Source organism: Lytechinus variegatus, chromosome 10, assembly GCF_018143015.1.
Source record: "Lytechinus variegatus isolate NC3 chromosome 10, Lvar_3.0, whole genome shotgun sequence".
Lineage (NCBI taxonomy): Eukaryota > Metazoa > Echinodermata > Echinoidea > Temnopleuroida > Toxopneustidae > Lytechinus > Lytechinus variegatus.
In genome coordinates, this window is record NC_054749.1 from 23,514,658 (window position 1) to 23,540,647 (window position 25,990).

At 35.9% G+C, this 25,990-nt stretch overlaps 1 protein-coding gene across 1 annotated transcript in view; it reads right to left on the minus strand.

The window, feature by feature from the left end:
- The window catches only part of LOC121422442 (nuclear pore complex protein Nup85-like), a 30,878-nt gene extending 5,393 nt beyond the window's left edge, over positions 1-25,485 (minus strand). The window contains exons 1-18 of the mRNA XM_041617485.1: positions 25,394-25,485; positions 16,934-17,045; positions 14,930-15,034; positions 14,304-14,364; positions 12,738-12,811; positions 12,037-12,150; positions 11,476-11,597; positions 10,703-10,789; positions 10,153-10,323; positions 8,874-9,017; positions 8,315-8,418; positions 7,808-7,891; positions 6,217-6,282; positions 4,835-4,885; positions 3,804-3,904; positions 2,343-2,561; positions 1,451-1,550; positions 892-1,054 (exon numbers count right to left, since the gene is read on the minus strand). Of these exons, the coding sequence (XP_041473419.1) occupies positions 892-1,054; positions 1,451-1,550; positions 2,343-2,561; positions 3,804-3,904; positions 4,835-4,885; positions 6,217-6,282; positions 7,808-7,891; positions 8,315-8,418; positions 8,874-9,017; positions 10,153-10,323; positions 10,703-10,789; positions 11,476-11,597; positions 12,037-12,150; positions 12,738-12,811; positions 14,304-14,364; positions 14,930-15,034; positions 16,934-17,045; positions 25,394-25,426 (1,911 nt within the window). The 5' untranslated portion in view covers positions 25,427-25,485. The remainder of the gene's footprint in view (positions 1-891; positions 1,055-1,450; positions 1,551-2,342; positions 2,562-3,803; positions 3,905-4,834; positions 4,886-6,216; positions 6,283-7,807; positions 7,892-8,314; positions 8,419-8,873; positions 9,018-10,152; positions 10,324-10,702; positions 10,790-11,475; positions 11,598-12,036; positions 12,151-12,737; positions 12,812-14,303; positions 14,365-14,929; positions 15,035-16,933; positions 17,046-25,393) is intronic.
- Between the last annotated feature and the right edge of the window lie 505 nt (positions 25,486-25,990).

Consider the following 25,990-nt stretch of genomic DNA (forward strand, 5'->3'; position numbering starts at 1 on the left):
CTAATTATGCAAATATTCAAATTTTTTCGAGGAATTTTCATTTTTTTGTAGTTTTCCCCCATTTTTTGAGAAAATGCAATGGAATCAAGCATGTTAGTAGCCAGTCATGTAATCTAAAAGACAGCTCACTCAACTGTACTGAAATTGTATAATTATTAAATAGTAATTAATTATGCACATATGCTAATTTTTCTCGACAATATTCTTGTCCTTCTGTGTTTCCAAAGTCTTATGTATTTCTTTGTTTTGAATTTATTATGTATTTGTTTTGAAATCTGTATTTTTTATTGTTTTTTTAAATCTAGAATAGTTGGTGATAGCCCAAAAGAAAGTTATGTGAGGAAAAACAAAAAAAAACATTCATCTGACGACACTTCTTGTGAAACCAATACTTGTACACACAAAAGTCAATGGAAATTGCCAATTTTGGTGACATTGGTCACGAATATGTGCTATATCTCCGGAAGTGTACCCCTGATTTTCGCAAACAGGGTCTCAAAATGTGTGGGAGATGTGAAAGAAAAAGTCATGAAATTCCAGCATATTATTTTTTTGCATTTAGAAATTATCGCATCGCGAAATATGTCGACATTTTTCGCGATATAGGGTTAAGTTTGCATTACTGCCGCAGGTATCATATGTAAGTTTGTACTTAATTTGATTTTGAGGAATAAAATTCAAGTTGACTGGTAATTGACGGCAATGTCCACGAGTCTTACACTAGTCTGTAGGCACGTACCCTCAGTTTTCGCGTAGTGCAGTGTCTAAAGTTGGAGATGAGATTCACCGATTAACAGATAGAGTTAGGTGTCAAGTCTCAAACCTACACATGATATATCTTGTTAAAGTGTCATATTTTAGTCTGAGCTTGCAGACTGGTTGAATACAGACCTTGCTCTTCTTGGGTAGGATCTGTGTCTGATACTCCTCTGATTTGAACCACTTATCCAGCTCTTCATGGCATCGTAGCAGCTCAGATGTCTGTTTGCTGCTGAACACTACCTCGTCCAACTCAAGGAGAGGCAAGGCATCGGTCAGTAGGGTCAACCAAAACCTTCAATAAAAACAAAGTTAACTACTGTCATTACTGTGGGCTTACATGGCAGTAATGCATTGGTGAGTACTGTAACCTATTCTTGGAAGTAAAACAAGGTTGCAAAAGTGCTTGCATCTTGCATTTGGTTTAACATATTTTGCTTCTCCTAACCAAACTCATTTTGATTATAAAAAAACAGCAGAAAATTAATTTGTATATTCCCTTGTTATTTAAAAAGATGCAAACAAATAATTAAATTGCATCAGTGTATTTCATTGTTAATATCATCTTGATTTATGAAGAGTGACATTTTATGATTGAAAATACTTGACTGCAGGAAAAACTTATCACATGATACATTGAGATTATAACAGAGAAAAAAACAGTCAGTGAATTATTGGATGATGTACTCACTGTTTAGGGGCTAGTCTAGCTCGAAGTAAAGACAAAAGAAGAGCGGCAGCATCACTGAAATCTCCCTGCTCATACAGACGATGGAATTCACGGTATTTACCTATCAAGAAAATATTAACTACAGTCAATGGAACACATCAACTAAAAAATTCTGTAAGTCACTTCAGTTAAAGCCTACCCGTTTCTTATACACAACAGATGATTGAATGTTTTCGATGGACATGATTCCTAAGAATTACCAAAGCAAGATCCATATCCACAAGTAAGTAAAACAGGTAGGTGTTTCATAAAGCTACGAACGACTTTACGCACGACTGGAACATGTTCTTAGGTCATAAATTAATTACATAGAGATATCCCATAGCATAAGAAAGGATCACCAGTCATGCGTAAAGTCATTAGTATCTTACGAACAGCTTTATTAAACACCCACCAGGAATTATACACACTTGAAGAAGCATTTCAATGACTGAGAGTAAAGTCCTAAGGCCATATACGCTGATGAATTCCCAAAACCTTCTTTAATCCATGGAATATAGAATTCTCCCAATTCCCATAGACATTGTACAGGTATCACCTGGTTCCAGAGGGCAATAGATACATGAAAAATCAACTGTACCAAATCATTCATTGAAATATATTGTATAATCATAAGTCTTACCGTATATCATTCTTTTCTTCCAATTTCATCAAAAAAATCTTTTGGGACAAATTTCATAATGGGATTCAAATAATTTGTTCTTGGGGAATGAATTTGCAACTTGCACTCCATTTGAATGAGTGGCCAAAGTAACAAATGGTTGACAAACCGTTGCTATGAGAATACCACCTCATGAATTTTAATTCAACCTCATTTCAGGGCTTTACCTGACAGAGAAACAAGGGAACTCACCAAGGAATGTAAGTCTATCACTGAGCAGCATCCCAGCTCCAAGGTTATCCAAGAGATCAATATTTGTGAAACCACCCTTCAGACTGTACTCTGTCAGGAACTTGTCCGCCAGGTAGGTGGCAAAGGTTGGATCGTGTGAACGTAGGCACCATGTCAGGGCAGAACCTAGGCGACCCTGACGATAGCAGCGCATCCCAAGTACCTTGCAGATGCTCTGGGCTGTCAGTAGAGAAGGAAAACGCTTCATTCATTTCTAAGTAATGGCCATTTTGGTATGTACATAGAATGGAGTAAATAGGAGTGCTCTTTCAACAGATAAATTCTTAACAGATTAGGGTCCATGTCGTGCAGTTACAAGGTTGGGCAATTAATGAGACTTCATTTGTTATTACGCAACATGGGGTACAGATTTACTTCCGTTCTATGATTTCTCAACAAGCATTTTTTATATACCAAATAAAAGAAGTTATTTTCTGAAATAATTGTTACTTACTCATATGCCAACATGACAAAAAGAATTCCCCCAAATACAGCCCTACTCCTTTACATGCACAATATAAAAAAACAAGTGGAATGCCCCTGGCCATCTCACCTGCATCACGCGATTCAACATAGCAGCAGTGCTGACTTTGAAAACTACTATAACTCGCACCTCAAGATGTTCAGTGATACTTGGTTACTCTTATTTCCACGTTTTATGAACTAGACCAATACATTTACAGAGATAGGATGGTAATTCAACAAATACCCCCAATGTGGCCAAAGTTCATTGACCTCACATGACCTTTGACCTTGATCATGTGACCTGAAACTTGCACAGGATATTCAGTGATACTTGATTACTCTTATGTCCAAGTTTCAAAAGTCAGATCAATAAACTTGCAAAGTTATGATGGGAATTCAACAGATACCCCCATTATGGCCAAAGTTCATTGACCTTTGACCTTGGTCATGTGACCTAAAATGCACACAGGATGTTCAGTGATACTTGATTACTCTTATGTCCAAGTTTTATGAACTAGACCAACATACTTTCAATGTTATGATGGTAATTCAACAAATACCCCCCAAATCGGCCAAAGTTCATTGACCCTAAATGACCTTTGACCTCGGTCATGTGACGTGAAACTCATGCAGGATGTTTGGTGATACTTGACTAACCTTATGTCCAAGTTTAATGAACTAGGTCCATATATTTTCTAAGTTATGATGACATTTCAAAAACTTAACCTCAGGTTAAGATTTGATGTTGAGGCCGCCGGAAAAGCGGCGTCTATAGTCTCACTCTGCTATGCAGGTGAGACAAAAACCACTCACACGCATACACTGTATATTGACTAAAGTTAAATTCGTCAAATTTTCCCAAAGACCCTCTAACACTTAGAATAACTCTTCAGCTTTGAGTAAAGAATACTGAATACAGGTATTTTGGAGGAAAATTCTAATGATTATGAAAAATACCTTGTTCCTTCATTTCTCTGTCTTCACAAGCCTTCAACACCTTCAGGGCTTTCCTCTCTGAGTTCAGTGGAATCCGCTCAATAAATAATTCAAGATAATGCCTAAAATGAAAAAACAAACACAAAAAACAAAGGATATTCTTCATTAAAACAATATTAAATGAGGAAATAAAGTCTGTGGCCTTATCAGGATATATTTTTGTCAGGAATAACTAATCATTCTGTTCTTCCCAGAAATTGATGATTGCTAGCATAACACTTCAGGGAATAATTTGATAACCAAATTTGGTTATCATTTTTGGTCATGAGAGAAAAGCTCTTAGCCAAGTTCTTTTCATTCCTATGTAAAATCTGCTACACAAAATACTATTTGTGTAGCAGCCTTCAAAAATATGAAGCCAAATGTGTGATGCGATACCAGGAAACTTATTCCCTGTACTTCAGTGACTATATACCAAATGATCACATTTTTTTTTTCAAAGCCAAATATGGCAAATATCAATATGATTTGAACAGAACACACGTAACAATGAAAATATTGTAATCCGATTTAAAATGTGAAATTTACAGGATTGATATAGCTGCATATGTCAGAGATATGCATAACACGTACATTTTGCAAATGAGGAAGAAAACAATGTGACACACTCATAGAATTTCATTACAGAACATTCTTTCCATAGCCTGATTTATCTTGTGAATATGTCTCAGAGTATCAAAGAGGAAACCAACCACAATTTCTATTAAACTTAAATCATTTTTTTTTTATTTCTCTCTTCACACAAATATATTCAATACCAGAGTAGCATTTCCCCTTTAAAACAGAAATTTTAAATGTGTATTTATTTTTTCTCCAAATTTATATACCGGTATATAAATTTTTTGCAAGCTTGGTTGATATCTGGAGATGGAATTATGACATAATAAAAATGCTATATCATAATAATTTTTACATGAAACTTTATATCTTAATCATTATCCTAGTGCTATATATATAATAAAAATCCCTAGCACCAGTATTAACAGACTTACCTTCCAAACTGGGAGCAGTAGTCTAAGTAATCTGCAACAACTTGCCAGAAACTGAATCAATGACAAAAAATATCATCATGAATCAAAGTATTCATTACGTTTTTACAAAAAAAAAAATCAATAGAATTATCATATAATATTGACTGGCCTTGAGGGGAACATCAAATATATTGCCAGCAAAAGAATCATATTGGCCCGAGTCTTTAGACGAGGGCAATATGGGTCTTTTAAGGGCAATATATTTGATGTTCCCCGAAAGAAGAGCCAGTCAATATTTTTATTATCATCCAAATCAGATATCTAGAGCAAAAATCATGATAATGGGGATATTTCTTTTAAAAATAGAATTCTTTTGTGTCATGTTAATATCGGTCTAGGCTGTGCACTTTACCATCATGACCTACTTGCAAGTGCTCGGATCCAGCGTTGTCTTTATTATGACGTATATTGTGGTACACGGATCCTTATGAAGCTCTTTATACGCATCCACAAATGCCCGGATGTGAGACCAGGGAAAATACAAAGGTATATTTTGCGTCGTCTCTGCATGCAAAGTAAATACGCGCATTGAGACCGAGGAAAATACAAACAATATACCTACCCTTCCCGATATTCAGAAAATGTAGGGCAATACGGTTTTGTAAATGACCAGCTCAGATGTCTGATACGGGTGATAATATATTATATTTCTACTGAACATAATTTATTTCATTCACATCAACTCCAATTTCATTACCAGCACTTACCGGGATGTTTCACAAAGTTTATAGTCTGACTAAAAGTCATGATCAAGTGCTGACACACACAGGATATTAAACATGTAATCTTAACGCTTTTAATAATTTGCTGTAGCATGCATCCCTTGCATGTGATCTGACCAGTGCAGTGATATGTTACATACTGCATGCGTCAGAGAATATTTATGGGATTTTTTTAGTCAGAGTTAAATCTTTGAGAAACACCCTCTATATACTGTTGCTTATGAGGTGATGAGGCGCTGATCAGTTGGTTGTTGCACATCTTATGTAAGAATTCAAGATTTACATTAGAGTAGCATCAATGCAAATTTCATTACCTCATTATTATAGTGAAAAATTACAAATAAGTTTTACCAACATAAAGTATCTTTTTTCGGTATTAGCCTGGTGTTTGTATTGACAAAGTCCTTCTCTTTCCTTCACAACTATCAAATTTTTGTTACTGTTTCAATAAAAAAAGCTTCACAAACATTCTTAATCTGCATAAAGCATCTAAAAGTGGTACAAGCCTGTTGTTTGTATCAACAAAACAGATTTTTCTTCACTGCTGTGAATCTTTCAACGTTCACAAACTTATAGACAATAATAATATCCAGGAATCTGGTTTAAAGAGACATACTCTACCTGTTATGTGACATCAATGTAGAGGCATATTCAAGAAGAAGAAACTCTCTCAGATCAGAACCAAAACTAGACAAATGGGGAAAAAACAATACCAAGCTCATTCCAATTGCTCTAATGCAGGGTGGTATGCTTTCCCATATGAAAACAAGTGGAATGCCTCTGGCCATCTCACCTGCATCACGCAGTTCAATATAGCAACAGTGCTGACTTTGAAAACTACTCTAACTCGCACAAGATGTTCAGTGATACATGGTTACTCTTATGTCCACTTTTTATGAACTAGACCAATAAACTTAGAGATATGATGGTTATTCAACAAAAAACCCCAACATGGCCAAAGTTCATTGACCTTACATGACCTTTGACCTTGATCATGTGACCTGAAACTCACACAGGATGTTCAGTGATACTTGATTACTCTTATGTCCAAGTTTCATAAATCAGATCCATAAACTTTCAAAGTTATGATGGTAATTCAACAGATACACCCAATTCGGCCAAAGTTCATTGACCTTTGACCTTGGTCATGTGACCTGAAATGTGCACAGGATGTTCAGTGATACTTGATTACTCTAATGTCCAAGTTTAACAAACTAGACCAATAAACTTTCAAAGTTATTATGGTAATTCAACAGATACCCCAATTTGGCCAAAGTTCATTGACCCTAAATGACCTTTGACCTTAATCATGAGACCTGAAACTTGCACAAAATGTTCAGTGATGCTTGATTACTAATATGTCATGAATCAGATCCATAAACTTTCAAAGTTATGATGGGAATTCAACAGATACCCCCTATTCGGCCAAAGTTCATTGACCCTAAATGACCTTTGACCTTGGTCATGTGACATAAAACTCATGCAGGATGTTCAGTAATACTTGATTAACCTTATGTCCAAGTTTCATGAACTAGGTCCATATATTTTCTAAGTTATGATGACATTTCAAAAACTTAACCTCAGGTTAAGATTTTGATGTTGATTCCTCCAACATGGTCTAAGTTCATTGACCCTAAATGACCTTTGACCTTGGTCATGTGACATGAAACTCTAATAGGATGTTCAGTAATACTTGATTAACCTTATGGCCAAGTTTCATGACCTAGGTCCATATACTTTTTTAAGTTATGATGTCATTTCAAAAACTTAACCTCAGGTTAAGATTTGATGTTCACGCCGCCGTCGGAAAAGCGGCGCCTATAATCTCACTCTGCTATGCAGGTGAGACAAAAATGCAGCATTGAATAAGTTCATTTTGTATTTGATTCTTATCATTTGCCTTCTTTACATTCTATAAGTATTGATTGAGTGAGATGAATAGGACCAGTTCATAATGAAAAAAAATGTCTGAAATGACCTTGTCTATCAAAAAAAGATGAAAGGGGCAGATTTGAAAAGGGAATAATTCTACTATCTATGTAGATAGTAAATGGCCTTGTTTCACCTGTACGAATCAGATCTTTCATTTTGGAAGGCCCCCCCCCCTTCCATATCATTGGGAGTAAGGGCATTGTCCAGTTTTCCCAGTATTGTGTGATAGTATCACACCCAAAAATTAAATAAATAATGAATAAAGCATTTCTCATCTTACTTGAGTTGATGAGAGTCCAACTGACCACAATGGTGCAGGAGATCGGCAAGGTGAGACACAAACCACCAATTACTCAATGTAGCACTGCAATAAATCAGAATTAGACACAAACATATAGGAAATATTATCAAACCTGTACAACAACCTCTCAGTGAAAAGACAAACCCAATATTTTTTTAAAGGATACTGTATTTCAGGTCTGTCTGCCAAGTGCTCTCAATTTATTTGTTGCCTGTTTAGAAGCTATTCCATTTCTTTTAAATAGTTCAAGTATTGTTGATTATAGAATAAAATGAATAGAGAAAGAACACCTCTCACTCCTGACCATAAGAAGTTATTTTCCTTCACTCTGGACAATATCCATCCCTTTAAATTCACACTTGGTTCCATGAGCAGAATTTCATAAGGAGCACTTAATGCCAAAGCAAATGCCAAAGTACAGCTCACTAAGTCTGAATTCAGATCACAGATAAAACATAAACGCCACATATGTTTAATTCCAAGTACCTGCTGATTTTGATCATCTGGTAGATATCAAACTCCAAGGCTTTCTCTAAGATACTGTCCAATGCTGTCATTCTGCCAGTGACACCACATGCATCCATGCTAGCCTGAAAGGTCAAAGGTCATTTAGAAATGTGCAGAGGTCAATAATATCAATTAAGTTCATATGGAATATTAATTGGTATTTTGCATACATACTATTAGTAATATGTTGGAAAACAATGGCTAACCAGAATTTATGTGAACAAGATAAATCAAAGGGACCAATCTATGGTGTCAGCTTCAGCCATACATATTTTTTTTTGAAAAGCCAGGCTTTTGTTTGGGGGCAAGCATGCGGTGGTGATGCTACATCAATTCTTAGTAATGTTTTGATATTGTAGAAACAAACAATGCAGATACACAGTAAATGATATCAGAAGAATGAAATGGTGTAACAGAATAGATTACAAAGAAAAAAAAATAGCCATCGTTTGCAAAGTTGCCTGTAGTAATAATAGATATCTCTGTTAATAAGCTGGATCGCTTTAATGCAGATGCAACCTTCAGCAATTACTCTTACCTTTGCATGGTAATGAAGGTCTAAAGCCTTGACCGTTGGGTTGGTGTAGAGTAGCCGAGTGACCATCAGGTGGTACCAGCCTCCGAGCTCTTGGATCAAATCCCCAACCTCTTGAAGTAAGACAGACTGATCACCACAAAGGATCTATCATCAATGAATACAGAAGGATTAAAAGAATTAACAGATGCATAGTCCCTTGAGGCATGTAACCAAATGTTGTAGCTGCATATTTCCCTCAAGAATTCCACAAACCTCTTTTCATTGTTATTCTTCGCATTTTATATTACATAATACAATGGGCAATGTGGCAATGCCATTGTGAAGAAAATAAGCTCCATTACAGAGGGACTCCCACTAAAGGATCCAGTACAGTGTTTTGGTAAGATGTCTCGGCATGCGATCCTTGAAAGAAATTAAACGCATTCTAATGAAGCAATGTGTCTGAAGTTTCTCTTTCTGAATTTCTGGATCTGATTGACTGGCAGAAAGATTAATTGCAGAAGAGAATTACGTTGCACCATGTGCAAAGTCCTGGAAAGGACTGAGATAAAAGTGGATAGAGGTAGAAGAGAAATGGATAGGCGAGAAAGTTTCTCCATTTTACTTCTGCCTCTATCCACTTTTACATCAGTCCATTCAAGGAATTCACACATGGTGTACCGTAAACCTCCTCTGTGAATGTTTATACCACCATGCAAACATTCAAACATCATCTGGGAGAAAGACTGTTGTGGAAAAGCACTGTGAAGATACATCATTTAATGCGAACTGGTTTATGTTACCAGTGTATGTATATTTGTTTTGAAGGTTGCATTCTAGTGATATTTTTTTAATCCAGAATGAGATGGATTAATTCTTAAGAGTTTCAGTATGCCATTCGCCAATGAATCTACCCCTTCTTGAAAAAAAATTCTCCTAGAATCCCATTTGAAGTAATCACATGAACCCCAAAAGGTTTATCACATTACACTCCCCTGCAGGCTTAGACCTCTATTGCAAAGCATATCGTAAACAAAGAAATCGTTAAAGAAATTGTTCAGGAAATCAAACCACACAGTAAACTACACAAGAGCAAGTTAGGATCATATGAGAATCCAATTTCATCCTAACAGCATTACAAACACAAAAATATCAATCATACTCTTATGATTTTTCACACTAGATATAACCCTCTCCCCATACCAAATACAATTGCAGTGCATGGGTTGGTGTATGTATACAGCTTTCTCACATACTACAAACTATTCTTTGCACTGATAGCTATATATAAATTTCTTACCTTACAAATGACTTCAAGTCTTGGATAAGAGGTAAAGCTGTGATCCTCTAGACATTGCCTGCAAGTATCCTGCCAGTGACGCCACTTCAGATCAAACTCGGCCAGGGACTGTCGACTCAGGGTCCCAAAGACAGGCATACGCCTCATCAACTCGTCAATTTTACCATAGGCCTAATGAAGATTGATACATTTTATGAATTAGGAAAAATATAGATTGTCATATATGCACATATCATTCTTATATATTATTGTAAAAACACAGCTTAAAATGACTTTGATTGGTCTAAATTATCAATTTTTATCAATCATACTCTTTTCAAAATGATTTTACTGAATTTCATTTAAATATTTCCAATGCAGAATAAGAAGTCAATTATTGTTTCTATTTAGGTATTGTAATGTAACATTCCTTCCATGGTATAAGGTTGTCACTCAGCAGCTTTGCTCTGTTCATTCAAATTGCCTCGTGATAGTCTGTCCAATCCCCTTCAACAAAGATAGTTATTTGCTTTTTACTTTGACTGTTGACAGATATAGTAGCTCAGCTTACCCCGTGAGTGTCTTGTTGAAACTTTGGATCCAGTGATAACATATGCCTGGCCTCAGTTAGTCTTCCTTGCAGGATGTAGATGTAGATCTATTGGTAAAGATCCATTTCAGAGAAAATCGACTTTAAAGTTTACTATAACTTTCACACTTAGTTCCCCAGCCTTAAAACATATTCATTGCTAGAAAAATACATGGTTGGAAAGACCAAGACATTTGCTCGACATTGGTATCCTTATTTTTATAAAAAAACTGAGGATCAGAGAAAATATCGCCAAAGAGCTCCATGCTTGTAATTTTGGTTTGAGCGGCTTAGATTTTCCCTGTACAAAAAAGCCATAGTGAAAAAGCAATACGTTTTGACTGACCATGATTCCAATGCGCGCAATTAGTCAAAATGTCATATCAATTTTCATGTGCAAAGTCAATGCAGTGCCCAGTGCTGATTCAACGGTTTGGCTGACTGCGCGCATTAAAAATCGCGGTCAGTCGAAACGTATCGCTCTATTACAGTACAAGTTTTTTGCTCATTTATTAAGAATTTGTATGGCATCAACATGAAAATCCCCTCATATCTCAAAAACTAAAATAAGTTGCTGCATAGAAATTTAGATATGAAGAGAATAGGAATCAAAATCGATTTTTTTTTTTGGACCAAAATTGACTGATACAACTTTTCGGATTAACACCGATGATATGATAGAGAGAGATAGAGATAGAGAGTAAGAGAGAAAGGGGAAGGAGGAGGGGGAAGAGGTGAAATAGGGCATAACTTACAGCCGACCAATATTCTTCTGTGGTCTCAATCTCTTCAGCCATAAGAACATTTCTAGCCTTGACGTCCCCTTCAGTGAAGTGCAGCTTGACCCAATCTAACAGCTGCTGTAGAACTATACCACCTGTAGCAAACCAAAATAAGACACAATATACAAAGAAAATGATAATGCTTGCATGAAACCACGGCATTGAAGGCAACTGCATTGTATGTGCACCTGAACTGCCTCGCTGCCCTTGTATATCCTCTATCACTGACAGTCATTCTAGGGTAATTTTTTTTAAATGCCTTAATGCAAGGGCTTTGAAAGGACCATCCAGTTCAAAATTAATGTACATGTACATTTTATACAGTAAAATCAAAGCAAATAGATTAAATTCTATTAAAATCAGATGAAAAATTAGTAAAGGTATAGAATAAAATTGCTTCTATTTTTCCATAGCTGACAGCAGGTCATAATTTTATGTAAAATATGCAATGCCAATATTGGATTTGCCTTTGGCTTCCTCCCCTCCATATCCCATTTACTTTTGAAGCCATTACAATCTATAAAACTCCTTTACCTGGTAATGTTTCAACAAACAGGATTTCACACAGACTCCATATCAGTCCTATAGTCTGGAAGATTTCACATTGGTCTCCATACTCTCTTGCTTCTGTCCTGTCAATATTGGGATCTGCAAAAGGAAATTTGAGAACACATTTCGAAGGCATTGGAAAAACCTGTAAATCGTTCAATCAAGTTTTTTTTTCCAATTTCATTACGACAGTCCTGCATTCCTCATTTATCCTCTTCTTTTTTCTCCACTGCAGCCCTTCTCTTTTTTTCCTCCTCTTATTATTTTCCTTCTATCTCTTTATTTTGCTTCCATATTCCTCCTACCACCCTATGTCTGTCTCTGCTCTCTCCTCTTAATCCTCCATTTCTTTCTTCTTTTTTTTCTCCTCTGCCCTTTTTCATATTTGATACTCGGTGTTTCTGAAATGATTGTAACCAATATCTGAACAGCCCAGACACATAAAAAAAAGCTTTACAAAATATAATTTGGGCAGCAGTCATATGGTAAATTAATACATGTAGCAGATAATAGTGATACCATTAACATTATTATTCCCTATCATTTTTCTGCTTATATTCTTCCTTTTCAATGATCAATGCTTCCAAATGCCTGGTAGAATGATTTTAATTGCCCATTAGAAAGAATTATAGTCACAGAGTAGTGAGTTTAATGTTTCATTAGTAAGAGTTCCACTGTGCTCATACCCAAAGAGGCCTTGCGAAGATCTTGAACGCATTCAGCTATGAAGGCACGGTAATGTCGACTGCACTTTATCAACCTTAAAGGGGAAAAATTAGGATAACATAATTCCATGAAAGATGTTGTTTTAATGGTGATGTACAATTCTTAAAAAGTTCCACAAGTACCTGGGTGTGCAGGTTTTTCAATAGGATACAAATAAAATGAATGTGGTAAGCGAAATAGGGATCTAAATGAACTACATATTGTATTTAGTCGCTCCACCATGATGCGAAATTTGTTATCAAATAAAGTGAAATCAAACTTTAAAAATGCCAAAAATTGAATTTAGTCATATTTTACTTTACAATTCTGCTATTTTGAGGCCTAAATCTTGCCTGTCACATAATGCTATCTTTTAAAACATGCATAATCAATGATGGGATGGTGCACATTTTTTCAAGAAAGTCCTACATATAAATCTAGTATTTCTTCGCTTATTTTCAAACTGAATACTCCTTCAATTTTTCTATGAATAGATGCCTAACATCATGATTAATAAAAAGGAATAACATAATCAATTTGACAAATAGGCAAATTTTAGACCAAATTTGAATTCATTTCTTTTAACCAATAACTTCTATGCAAGATAAATATCAAATTACATTCCTACCTTATTTGGGAAATGCTTATCACTATATACATGGACAGGTAAAAGATAATTAAACCATATACAGTTATGTATTGGGACACAATAGCTATGTGTGCAAGGTTATGGGGTGGAGAGCTTTATTCTATTTTTTGGGGTGTAATCGACGATCGCAAATTATCAATAAATGTCCTTTTGTTTGTACAAGATGAAATAAAACAGAAAATTGTACATGATGCTAGATGTTGAATTGGATGGGTCATGATGAGGAAAACTGGAAAGAGATGTGGCTGTTTAACTAGGAGTTCAGACATGATAAATCAACAAGCAAAGGTCAGTCTTCACATCAGACGAGGACAACAAACATATTTGACGTGGAATACTGATGTGTTTCTTTATTCCTATGTGGCTACCAAAACAAAAAGATGATCCACCATTTGACATACATGGAGTACACTGTATGCCACCTTGATACATGCAGCTAATTATATTAATAGATGTAACTCATCGCATGATATATGCAAAAATAAAATTGACATTTGCTTATAAAATCTGATAGCAGTTTTGAATAAAAAGAGAAGAAAAAATGAATAAAATTTAAATACATCCATGAAACAATTCATGAAATATTCAAAGAATGTCTTTTAATAGAATTGTTATTTCAACCTCTGCTGAATTACAATCAATAAGTCATATCAATTTGATATCGCCACAGAAAATAAACTCTACCTTGAACAATAGAGCAGGTGAACAAAAAAATAATGAAACACACCTCAAAAGTGAAACATCCAATGATTCGAAACTACATGTAGAAAAGTTGGGTAGAAAACTTTCCTTTGATCAGCAGCAGCATAATCTATTCATAACACTGTATTAACCAACCTCAATTGTATAATGCAACAAATAACACATTGGTTAAATAGATATTGGAAACGAAACTCACTGAGGTTTCCTTGATGTGTCCTTGTGTTCTGGAGGTTGCTTTTGAAGTGAAACAAAAATATCTGTGTTGAGAAAACAGACAAAATATCAAATTGACAATAATTCAAGCATACAAATATGTGCATGCAGAATACCAAATTTAATAAAGATATGTAGTCCAAATCAAACATAGAGAAAGAAAGAGGACACTAAGGCCCGAATTCACAAAGGTGGTTTTGAAAATCGTCGGTTAAACCCACGCATATATTAAACAGATGTCCAATGCTGATGCACGCTTTTGCCACAGCGCGCCAAACAGTCACCTGTTGCCATGGTTAAGTACGCTAATTTATTCATGAGTCCAGTTTGTAGAGTGGACTCTTTAATTCAAAACAGTGGACTCATGAATAAAACAGCATATTTAACCATGGCAACAGGCATCAATTTGGTGCACTGTGGCAAAAGCGTGCATCAGCATTGGATAATTGTTTAATATGTACGTGGTAAATAAGCATAACAATTTATGCAGGAAATCTGCATAAACCATGTGTTCAACCAATGGTTTTCAAAACCACCTTTGTTATGTTTTACTGCAAGCAATATTTCAAAGAAAACATTGATGTCAATAAAAATGACAGGGAAATTTACCATGAGATTGCATAACAAGTTTCCTTGTATGAGGATTGTGCATGTCTGTCTGCCATTCTACTTGATGGAGTCTGGATGGGGTTTGGTGGTAGACTACTTCATCAGCTGGTAAAAAAAACAAATAAACAAAAAATACAATAGTAATTAGCATCAAGAGCAATCTTCAAACAAGTTTTAAAGATACTTTTGCAACTTCCAAGAAAAAAACACCAAAAAAATTTGACCTGTTTATATTTCATATTAGTGTCTATGAAATAACTGAAAGAAAAGGTCATTTAAATAATCTACATTTTTCTTTTTTTTCTTTTAAATTGGCACATAGAGGTACAAGTACATGTGAATACATGTGAATGTTGAACCTCCTGAAAATCTCTTCGCACCTAGAATTATCCTTATATTTTAACAACTTCTATAACATGCCACAGAGGCTTCATTTAATATCATCCCTTATATTTCAAAGAGCAACTGTGCTAAAAATCACCCGCACAATCAGAGGAATTTATGATTGGGGATTTAGATGCAAAAAGTTAAATACATGTGAATAAAATGGCTGGAATATCCCCTTTTCATTGATTGGACTTGTATTTGAGAAGTTCTACAGCTTCTCACCAAATATCGCACCAACTTGCTCTGAATTTAGGCAAAATATTACATACAGTGTGTATGCAGATTCATATGCTTATTTTTTCTTTATTATTTACTTATCTTTGTTGAAAATCAGCTGTGTCACATCATAGTGCACAGAACATGCATGCCCATTCAAAAAACATACATGTGGGATGTTGGAAAATTTTTATTGTCGTAAGACTCATTACAGTTGGTTCTTGCAATATACTGTACGAGTAGACCAAAAAGAGGGACATCACACTAGGCTAGGCCCGGTTTGAAAGTCCATTTTTGATGCACGTGTACACGGCGTGTTTTTCGGTCGTGTACACGTGTACACGTTGTAAACACTGAGTGAGAGTGAGTTACAGTATGTTTTCAGTGTTTCCCAGATGTAGCCTAAGTCACGGTTTTAAAGCTTACCTGAGAAGTTAGAAGTATCAATCCACAAAAATTGGTGCAATTAAAAAGTTTACTCAGCTTAGCAGCGCATTAAATTAATAAAGAATGCAAAAGTAAATCAGTGCAGGGCCCTAGTTAGCGCCGACGTTCGTTGGATGCGCATTTTGCATACTGTACCGTACATGCATGCACAGATCGCTGCAGAATTAAGTGTAACTGAAGTTATCGATTGATTTTCATTATTTTATTGCCAATTTGAGGAGCGTGTGTTTGTAGGCTTGTAGTATATGTTTATGAGCGTATAACACGTAACTGGAGCAATGATTGCTGTCGCAATTGGTGATTCTCAAATTGGCTCTAAAAGTGATTGAAGAACGCTTTCGAGAGTCTCCTTACGTGTTATACGCTCATACACATGTGCTACAAGCCTACAAACACACGCTCCTCAAATTGGCAATAAAATAATGAAAATCAATCGATAACTTCAGTTACACTCAATTCTGCAGCGATCTGTGCATGTATATACGGTACAGCATGCAAAATGCGCATCCAACGAACGTCGGCGCTAACTAGGGCCCTGCACTGACCGGAGCATACCCATTTCGTGTGGTACAAAAACTTGAGTCTCCAGAATAAATGTGGATTAAATCAGCGATTTTGGAAGTAAACTCACTCTAGGTTAATTGAAATATATTGACATATTAGTGATTAAAACATGTGCAGTGTCTTAGAACTAAGAATTAATGTGAGGCTGTGAGCTTGTTCACTGACTTAACAGTCCCACGCAAGCTTTATGCTAAATGGAATTTAGTACACGTGCACTGACTTGACCGTGCGTGTACACGTGTACCCGAAACGGGCCTACATCACACCACTGTAATATCTTGAAGATCGCCATTCGAAAATCAAACTTTGAACATACAGAAGTGACAAAACCTCTTAACAATTGATTATTTGTGTGTGTGATGATTTACACTAGTTCTTGTTGCTACTCACCGCTGCCCATTGCTCTCCTCCTTTGCCCACATCCTGTATGAAGAAGGAGCTGGTTTCCCCTGCCCCACACTGCTGAGAGACCGTGAATGCTAGCCTCAGACTCAGGTATACTCTGATGGGAAACAAATCAGATTAATACTTATTTGATTGTTTGATGAAGGAAGGTAAAAAGGAGCTGGTTTCCTCTGCCAGAGATGCCAAGTTCAAAGACCAGATATGCGTGAGATTTTCTGTGAATCTGAGTGAGATCAGACATTGTGTACAATGTATATGGGGATAGGCTGTGATAGTTGCGTGAGACAGAGATTTGAGGGGATGAACAAGAGTCCAAAATGCTTGAGTCTCACGCATAATGCGTGAGACTTGGTAGCTCTGCTCTGCCCCACACTGTAGAGAGACCATGAATGCTAGCCTCAGACTCGGGGATACTCTGATGGGAAACAAATCAGATTGATACTTACTTGGAAGGTATCTTGTTATATGAAGGAGCTGGTTTCCTCTGCCCAACATTGCAGAGAGCCCCCTGCTACTGTAGCTTCAGACTCAGGGATACTCAGATGGGAAATTAAAACGATCAATGTACTTTTTTAATTCTAACTTCACAATCACCATGTATTTTCAAAATTATTTGGAAACAATGTTTAAAGGTCAAGTCCACCTCAGAAAATGTTGATTTAATTCAAAAGAGAAAAATCAGACAAGCATAATGCTGAAGATTTAATTAAAAACCCGGATGTAAAATAAAAAAATATGATATTCTTAAGTTTTGCTTAGTCACTTGCACATGAGAGAATCGATGATGTCTTTTCAGTCACTATTTCCTTTCTTTTTATTATTGTTTGAATTAGATCTATACAATTATTCAATTTTTACAGATTTTATATTAAGGAACAACTTGAATGAATCATAGTCTAATGTTAAACAATTTAGTAAGTCCACATGTTCAGGGAGAAATAAACCTTTGTTTCACATGACAATGAGGAGAAAATTAGAAAATTTTAAATTTCATATAATAAAATACCGGTACAAAGAAATAGTGAGTTCCCTCATTTGCACACCGACGGGATTCACGGACTATATTAAGATCTAGATCTACCTATTTTGAAAAATTAAGCGAAACTTTAAAATGTCATAAGTTTCTTATTCTACATCCAATTTTGATGAAATTTTCAGAGTTGTGCTTGTTGGATTTTTCTCTTTTTATTCAAATCAACTATCTGTTGTTTGGGTGGACGTGTCATTTAATAGGGAGTTCAGTGAAATGCCACTTTCAGAATTTGTATCTGCAACTTTGCACCCATGTAAAACAAGTATAAATATTACAAAAAACTGTAAAGGAGGGAAAACCCTATAGGACCCTATGGCTATACCATGAGAAACTAAAGTTTTATGAATAAAATGTATAATTCAAGGGCATACCTTGCCCCGCATAGCAGCGTATTGCATTTTGAAAAGAAATATAACACAGTCCCAGTCAATAATTTAAATCTAATTTTGCTGTAGAACAAAATCTTATCATTCTCCCCTTTAAAGAGGAATATCTCTGTCAATATTTGACATCATGAGTTGATCTAAGCACTATCCTTTTTTCGTATTTCACAAGCTTCCAAAGACAGAGAGTACCAAAGTTGTTGGGACTCCTTCAAGACTTCAAAAAGTTACCATCTCCCCACTCAAGCAAGCCTTCAACATTGTTTTTGACACAACAATATAATTTAGTCTATATCTGCATACTTTCCCCTGTAAATTGGAATATCTCCATTTAAGACAATGAATTGATTGAAGCACCATTAGTTTTCTTACACAAGCTTTCCAATGGTATCAAATTTGTTGGGATTCCTTCAAGATTTCAAAGTCACCGAACTCCCTACCTTTAAACATGACATGAAATTGAAACTGGATGTAGGCCTAACATGTTTTTTAAATAATTAGATCAAGATCTAAATGTTAATGAAAACGTAAACACTCAAAGTTCCTGTTTCACAAAATACGTGAGTAAACTTCTTGATGCCCCATCTCAGGGTGACCAGACGCCCCGTATTTCCCAGGATCACCCCGCATTTTGCTCCTTTGTCCCAGCGTCCCTTCACACCCTTCCCGGGAAGCTTATTTGTCCCGTATTTCATTATATTGAACAAAATATAATTATAGAATTTAAGTGAAGAATTTTCATCAAATAACCAACAGATGACGAAGCAGAGACAACAATAAAATCGTTTTAAGTAAAATTTCACACAAGTAGTGCGGTGATTTTTATGCTACCCAATACATTGCAAATGAATAGTTACATACTGGTATACTACATGTATATTTTCTTTGATCTACACACAAACACAAGCACCCTCAGCACACAATGTACTAGCTGCTGCATGCACGTGGCCCGCACTGGCCTCCTAGATCCTGCCTGTGTGTGGCAGGCTACTAGCTACATGTAGTATTGGAGCAGATTCTCAATGGTACAAACAATCTCACATAAAAAGTTTTTCCACCAAAATAATCACAAACTCAGCAGGAAATGTTTATAATTATTAAGCCTGAGTCGAATCGATTTTAAAATCGGTGTTCGATCGATGTCATCGAACACCGGTGCAGAACACTGCAGATTTTGCAAAATCGGTGCATCGAAAAAAAAAAAAAAAATACGTCGGCCGGCCGATTCGTTTGGTTTACACAATCAATCATCAAAATATCAGTAATGTCCAACCGTCACACCCGATCATAAATAGAAAACAAAATAAAGTCATCAGGAACCATACAGAATTTGAAATTCATTGATTTTTTTACCATTCGCTATGTAGGAATGCTGCTCGCATATGACGTCACAAATCCAAAACTTTGAATTCTAATAACTTTCTTAATCTTTAACGGATTTTCCTCAAACCTTCACCAATATTTTTTATCATATTTTCTGCTATTTTTACAACAAACTGTTCTTCAGGGTGAACTTTCCCTTTAAAGCGATACAATCATTTTTTTTAACAGTCGCAGATCGGTATTTGAATTATGATTGTGGTTGAAATAGAAATTGCTTTTGCTATTTGATTGGTGAGTGTTTAGATCTGTTTAGTTTTTGAGAAGACGTTGGGTCAATCGCCCGTACTTTCATCCCTTGCACTTTGAATAGCCGTAATCCCCCCGATCCTTACCCGGTGCTCGGCCGTCCATACCAGGCCAGCAGCCTAGCAGCGCCTCCGTTTTGCCTTTCCCGATGTCCGCCCCGCAAAGAAAAGTTACGCTAAATGTCATAAAAGCTCATTATCAAAACAATGCTGAATTATGCCGCCCTAGAGCTAAAATTATGATCAGAAAATACAATTTCGTTGCTGAAATTTTAATTAAAACCATTCACAGATGGCAAGAAGGAAGTGACTTTGTTATTATGGAGTGTGTAGCGCGAATTTAAAAACCCGCGAATATGTTTTGAAGCCGCCAAGCGCGAAAAATTAATCCCGCGAAAATAACAGCGTTTACAGTAATATGTAATAATTATATCATGGATTCTCAGATGACTGATTTGGTGATGTAATTGGACGAGCAAGTTATTGAGTTTTCATAACTAGATCTAGTTGTTTCAGCTTTCATTTTGAGTCTTTTGTTGGGATCGGTGCGAACTTGAGATGGGATGAGAGATGTCTGTGTATGATGCCGCGATGTTTCATCTTATTTTTATCTTAATTTCAATCATTTCTAATTTATTAGTTTTTTTTATTTTCAAAATATATTTAAAAAAAACATTAAGTTTTTTGTTAGATTGGATATTTTTGTTTGCTTGAAGTTTGAAAAATTTCCTCTTTCTTTCATTTTTCTTTTTCTTTCTACATCCTTCTTTCCTTCCTGCTTGCCTTTTTTTGTTCCAACTATCTTTATTTCCCATCTTTCCTAGCTTTCTTTTTCCTGATCCTTTCTCTCTCTCTCTCTCTGTTCAATTTTTTCCTTTCCCTTTTCAGTTTTCTCTTACTTTCCTTTCTTTGTTATGAGGTGAGTTGAGTCCCAACCTGTACATGTACAGATTTAAAGTAAGCAACAGTAAAAAAATTGATAGAAGAATCTGAGGTTAGTGAACAGGAAGTCTCAACGATTATTTTTGGTGGGGGGAGGGGTGTATATGGAACTCTTTCCTCCTCCCCCCTCCGACTAGCTCACAGACACAGTACCAGTATATCCAGTTGTTGTGTGTACGGACGATCAATTTTAGAAAGTCATTTGGAGGCAGCATAGCTCAGTGGGTTAGAGCGCATGTTTCGGCTAAGATCGTAGATCTCAACGTGAGGGGTTCGAATCCCGCTCATGCCGCGTCTAAACGCGTCTGACAAAAAATCTGATGCTACAGCGTTGTGTGTTAGCGTGCCTCACCAATGTATTCAGTGCAGGTGTGAATGCAGTTGAAAACACTCCGTCCATCGGGAAGGACGCAAATGTTGGTCCCGTGTATAGGAGAGTCACAACCTATGCACGTTAAGTTAAAACCAATACACTATTCGTCAATGAGTAGGGTGTTCGCCCGGTGTATTGCACCTGCCGGTCCCGGCAAAATTCTGGTCAAGTCAATCTTGATGTTCATATGCCATAATAATCAATATGATTGTGTGCATTAACGAGACAAGACAAGACAAGGAATAAATTACAACTAACAGTACACTCAACAGTTACAACACTTGTTCACCGCAACCATCCTGCCTGTGGGGAATCTACAGGTAGGACTATGGTATGCCAATGTTGTGTACAGAGCACACACTTTAAAAAAATCATGAAAAAATCACTTTTGTGACCAAAATTACTAATTTTCATACAGTTGCAATTTATTCTTAATTAGTAACCAGAGTGCTCAAAAACTTGAATTTGGGGCATATTTTTTGTACACCCTCTATTGGTGGAAAGTAATATGGCAGGAAAGTTTTCATTTTTTGATCTCTATTTTTAATTAAGACAAAAATAATTTAAAGAATCAAATTTAAATAAGGGTCAAGTTGTATAAATAATAGTTGTAATGGAAACTGTAGGTGTAAAATATCAAGCAATTGCCCCAAAGAAAAAGAGAAAATAAGCCAAACTTTGCCACCCTTATTTTGCCACACATGGAGATATAACTATAAGTGAGAACAAGGTTATATCATAACTGGGCGTTGTGGCGTGCACCTGTAATCCAAGCTATGTGGGGAAGTTAAAATTTGATGCAGAGGTTCGAGCCCTGGTCACGTCTTCGGATGGTGACGTTAAAGGTCGGTCCCAGACGTAAATAATCATATCTGATTGATACACGACTGACAAAACTCGAATACGCACACACACTTGTTCATTGAATGAATGAGTGCAATAATACAAACAATAGTCATTACAACTAACATTGTCACAAGCAAAGACAAGTTTCATCAAAATTTTAGTAAAAAATATTAGGAAATACCTGGTACTATAAAGAACAAAATAAAAGATTAATATTGGAGACTGTCTCCCATGAGAGAGATTATCTCCAATATCAGAGACTTTCATAAAGAATTTCGGTATCCAATTTCAGAGACAGTCTCCAGTTTTGGAGACCAATGTTCTTTGTTTACATTTGCTTAAAAAGGATTACCTTGCCCTTGGCGGCAAATAAAAATGTGATATTGATAAGCAGATTCCTCATGAAATATTACCCTTCTCACCGTCACTCATTCAATGAACAAGGTTATAATATAACTCACCGTCTACTTTTGTTTTTATAGGGATTTTTGTTGTCATCCACACACAAAACAAATGGGCTTCTGACCTCGGTGGGACAAAAGTTTGGGTGGAAAAAATCATACTTTGGGTGATTCCATACGTGTCGTACGGGACATTTAGAGAACATTTGACAGTTTTTGACAAGAAAAAAAAAATATTCCAGTTACTATAGGTGGTCATCAACTACTACCAGAGTGTAAGAAAAACCAAGACTTAACATGACTTGAATTCACATCCTGTATAATACAGATTAAAAATAGTAATGTGTCGTACGGACGCAGAAAAGGTGGCTTTTTTAGAAACCTCAAGTTTGTACTCAAAAGTCTGTGAGTTGGGCTGATAAATTTCATAGAAACTGAACTCAAATTGACACTCAATTACCCAAGAACAAACACATTTACAAAAGAAAGCAAAATAAACATTCATGAATAAATAAAGCAAATTATAATTTTCGAGAACATTGTGGCGTACGGGACATTCAAAATGTGTCGTACGGGACATCTCTAAATTGAAGCCAAACTTTCTTACTTTATGTCACTTTGACTTCTTCAATCACATTATTTGGCTGATGATAATAATAATCCCATCAAACTAAGACATTCATTAGGTTAGAAACCGCTATTAGGTGAATATTTCTGTCAATATATCATAAACAAAATAATGTGTCGTACGTGACAATTGTGTGTCGTACGGGACACTTGTGTGTCGTACGGGACACTTGTGTGTTGTACAGGCACTGCGTGTTGTATTGGGCAGCCTGAATAAATAAACATGAACTTTTTATCAATCAGAAGGAGCATTGCCCCTAAATTCTTGCTTATTTATGAATAATCTTTTAATAAGCAGTCATTCAGGACAATACAATTAAGTAACCTCAATATATACAATTGGGAGCAATATGTTATAATTTTTTTCATGATGGGAAATGTACAAGTGTTCACAGCATTTTTACGAGCTGAAAAACTTCAGGTTTTGTGTGGAGTTACATTTTAGGAAACTAATTGATGATTTCCAAACACTATTTAAACAATGAATGAATGATACTTTGTGTAAATTATGGGGCTAAAATGATCATGATGTTATGATTTTTTATATAAAATGTATATCTACATGATATATGTCACAACTGTCACTTTTTTCCCTTTTTTTGGTCACAATTTTTTTGTCTAAAGAAATGCGGTTCTACTTTTTCAAACCCATCTGCATTTCATGAAACCATATGGTTTGTCTTATTTTCAAGATTTTTTTTACAACTTGAAAAAAGTAAGGAGTTTCAATATTGTATATAAAAAATAGTGATCATCAAGGGAAGTCCAAATAGATGATCATGATGATTGATATGATTTTTTTTACATCTTATAATAATTCCACATTAGCATGCAAGAGGAAGTCATCTTCCAGGCTAGGTTGAAATATAAAAGTTTTCTTTTCATGCTCAATGAAAAGAAATTAACCTGCTCTGATCAGTGAAAATCACCAGTTTAGCTGAAGGGATTCACAAAAGAATAAGCCTACATGAAATCAATTAAAATGTTTAGAATCACCTATTTCATGTTCTATGGAGATAAACAAAGTACTTTTTCAGTTCACTTTATGTTAAATCAATTAAATGAATTTAAATATGCCTACTATTTATGGTTTCTGAATCCAAATCCTGCAATTAGATGCATTATTATATTGTGTGTCGTACGGGACATTTTTTAATAGGACAATAATTGAAAAATGAAGGGCAGTAATTAGATCCTTATGGGATAAATCGATCACCCATGGGTCAAACAAAGAGAAACTCATTTTATGAAATTGCATCATCAAAAAATAAAATTGTAGGAAAAACTTTTGCATTGTCATGTGTCGTACGGGACATTGCCAAAAATAGGTTCGGAAAAATCAGGGCTGCCCCTATTATGGATCATGAAAATGTTGTAGATATTATTTGGAACCATCAATGATATATTATTCTATTGACCTGCAATATTTTCAATCTTCTCTTGCTTTGCAAATAATTGTTTCAGGTGGAATTTGTACTTGACTATTCAATGAGCAAAATTATTGAAAATTTAAAATTCCATTGTTCTCCCCCAAAAAAACTATAGCTTTTTTATAGGCCTATCTGTCTTCACTTTTGGTTAAAACTCATAATTTTCATAAAATTTAGGTATCATAGTAAAATATTACACTACTTATGACTTATTGAAAGCATGTTGAAATTTATGATATTTTTGAAGTTCTAGTGTGGAATCGCCCCTTATTACTTTTGTTGGTGTTGACTGTTGTTTCTTTTGACTTTTGCAAAGCAAGTCTCCAATGTGGGAGATTGTCTCCCTTAAATTAAAATTGGAGAGAGTCTCCCATACTGGCCGTGCGCCTCTACTGAAGTATTGAATTCACATTTTTAGTGCAATCCAAAGACAAAAAGGAAGGCTTCAAAAAGATAAACTGTCCGGACACCCGACCCCCCCCCCCTCCCCCATCCTACCGTACCAGTCGGTCTGAAGATGAGTACCGCCGCGCCGCTCCCGCTGGTTGGCCGATCAGATTCGGAGCCAGATTCGAGACAGGTTCTACTCAGTCCCACATGTAAATTTATTTGTAACGGTTATGAAGATAAAAATTCAACAAACCAAAATATATCACGGATTTTGCATGAAAATCTCGAAAGAATACATTTTCGATTGACCAAAAGTATAAAGCGAACAAACAAATATTTACTGATTACCCCAAAAATAGATAACATAACATAATAACGTTAAAAATACGTACCAAAAATGGAATTTCCCGCTCGTACGCCGCCATGCTGTTCCTTTATTTATCTCGCTATCGATTACTAGTCTGCAGGCGCAGACCCTGATTAAAATTGAACAAGTGTGGCTCCACCATAGAGACATCTCTATGGTCTCCACGCAAAGACTATCACATACAATAATTGTATGAAAATAGTTGTTAGAGCATGGCCATTTTTTTTTGTTTGGGGAATCAGCTTGTTAAGCAAAAATAGTCCTTTTAGTAACTGTTTATTTAACTATTTGTGATACGGATAACCACGTTACAAGTGTTTTAAGGTCGGTAATACCCCGGGGGGGGGGGCACTCAGTGTATAATGCATAGTGGGTATGTGCCGCGGAGGGGACCCCCATTTTCACACTCGAATTTCCGTTCCAAGGCATAGCATTTTTGCCTTGTTGAGAAAAAGAACAAAGAAAGCCGCTCCAAGGCATAGCATTTTCTTCTTATCGAGAAAAAAGAAGAGAGAAATCCGCTCCAAAGCTTCGAATATTTTTCGTTACGCCGCTCCGATCGTATTGAATGAGCCGCAATTTTGGTGAAAAACGGCCGCAGAGCTCCCCCGGCGGAGGCCGC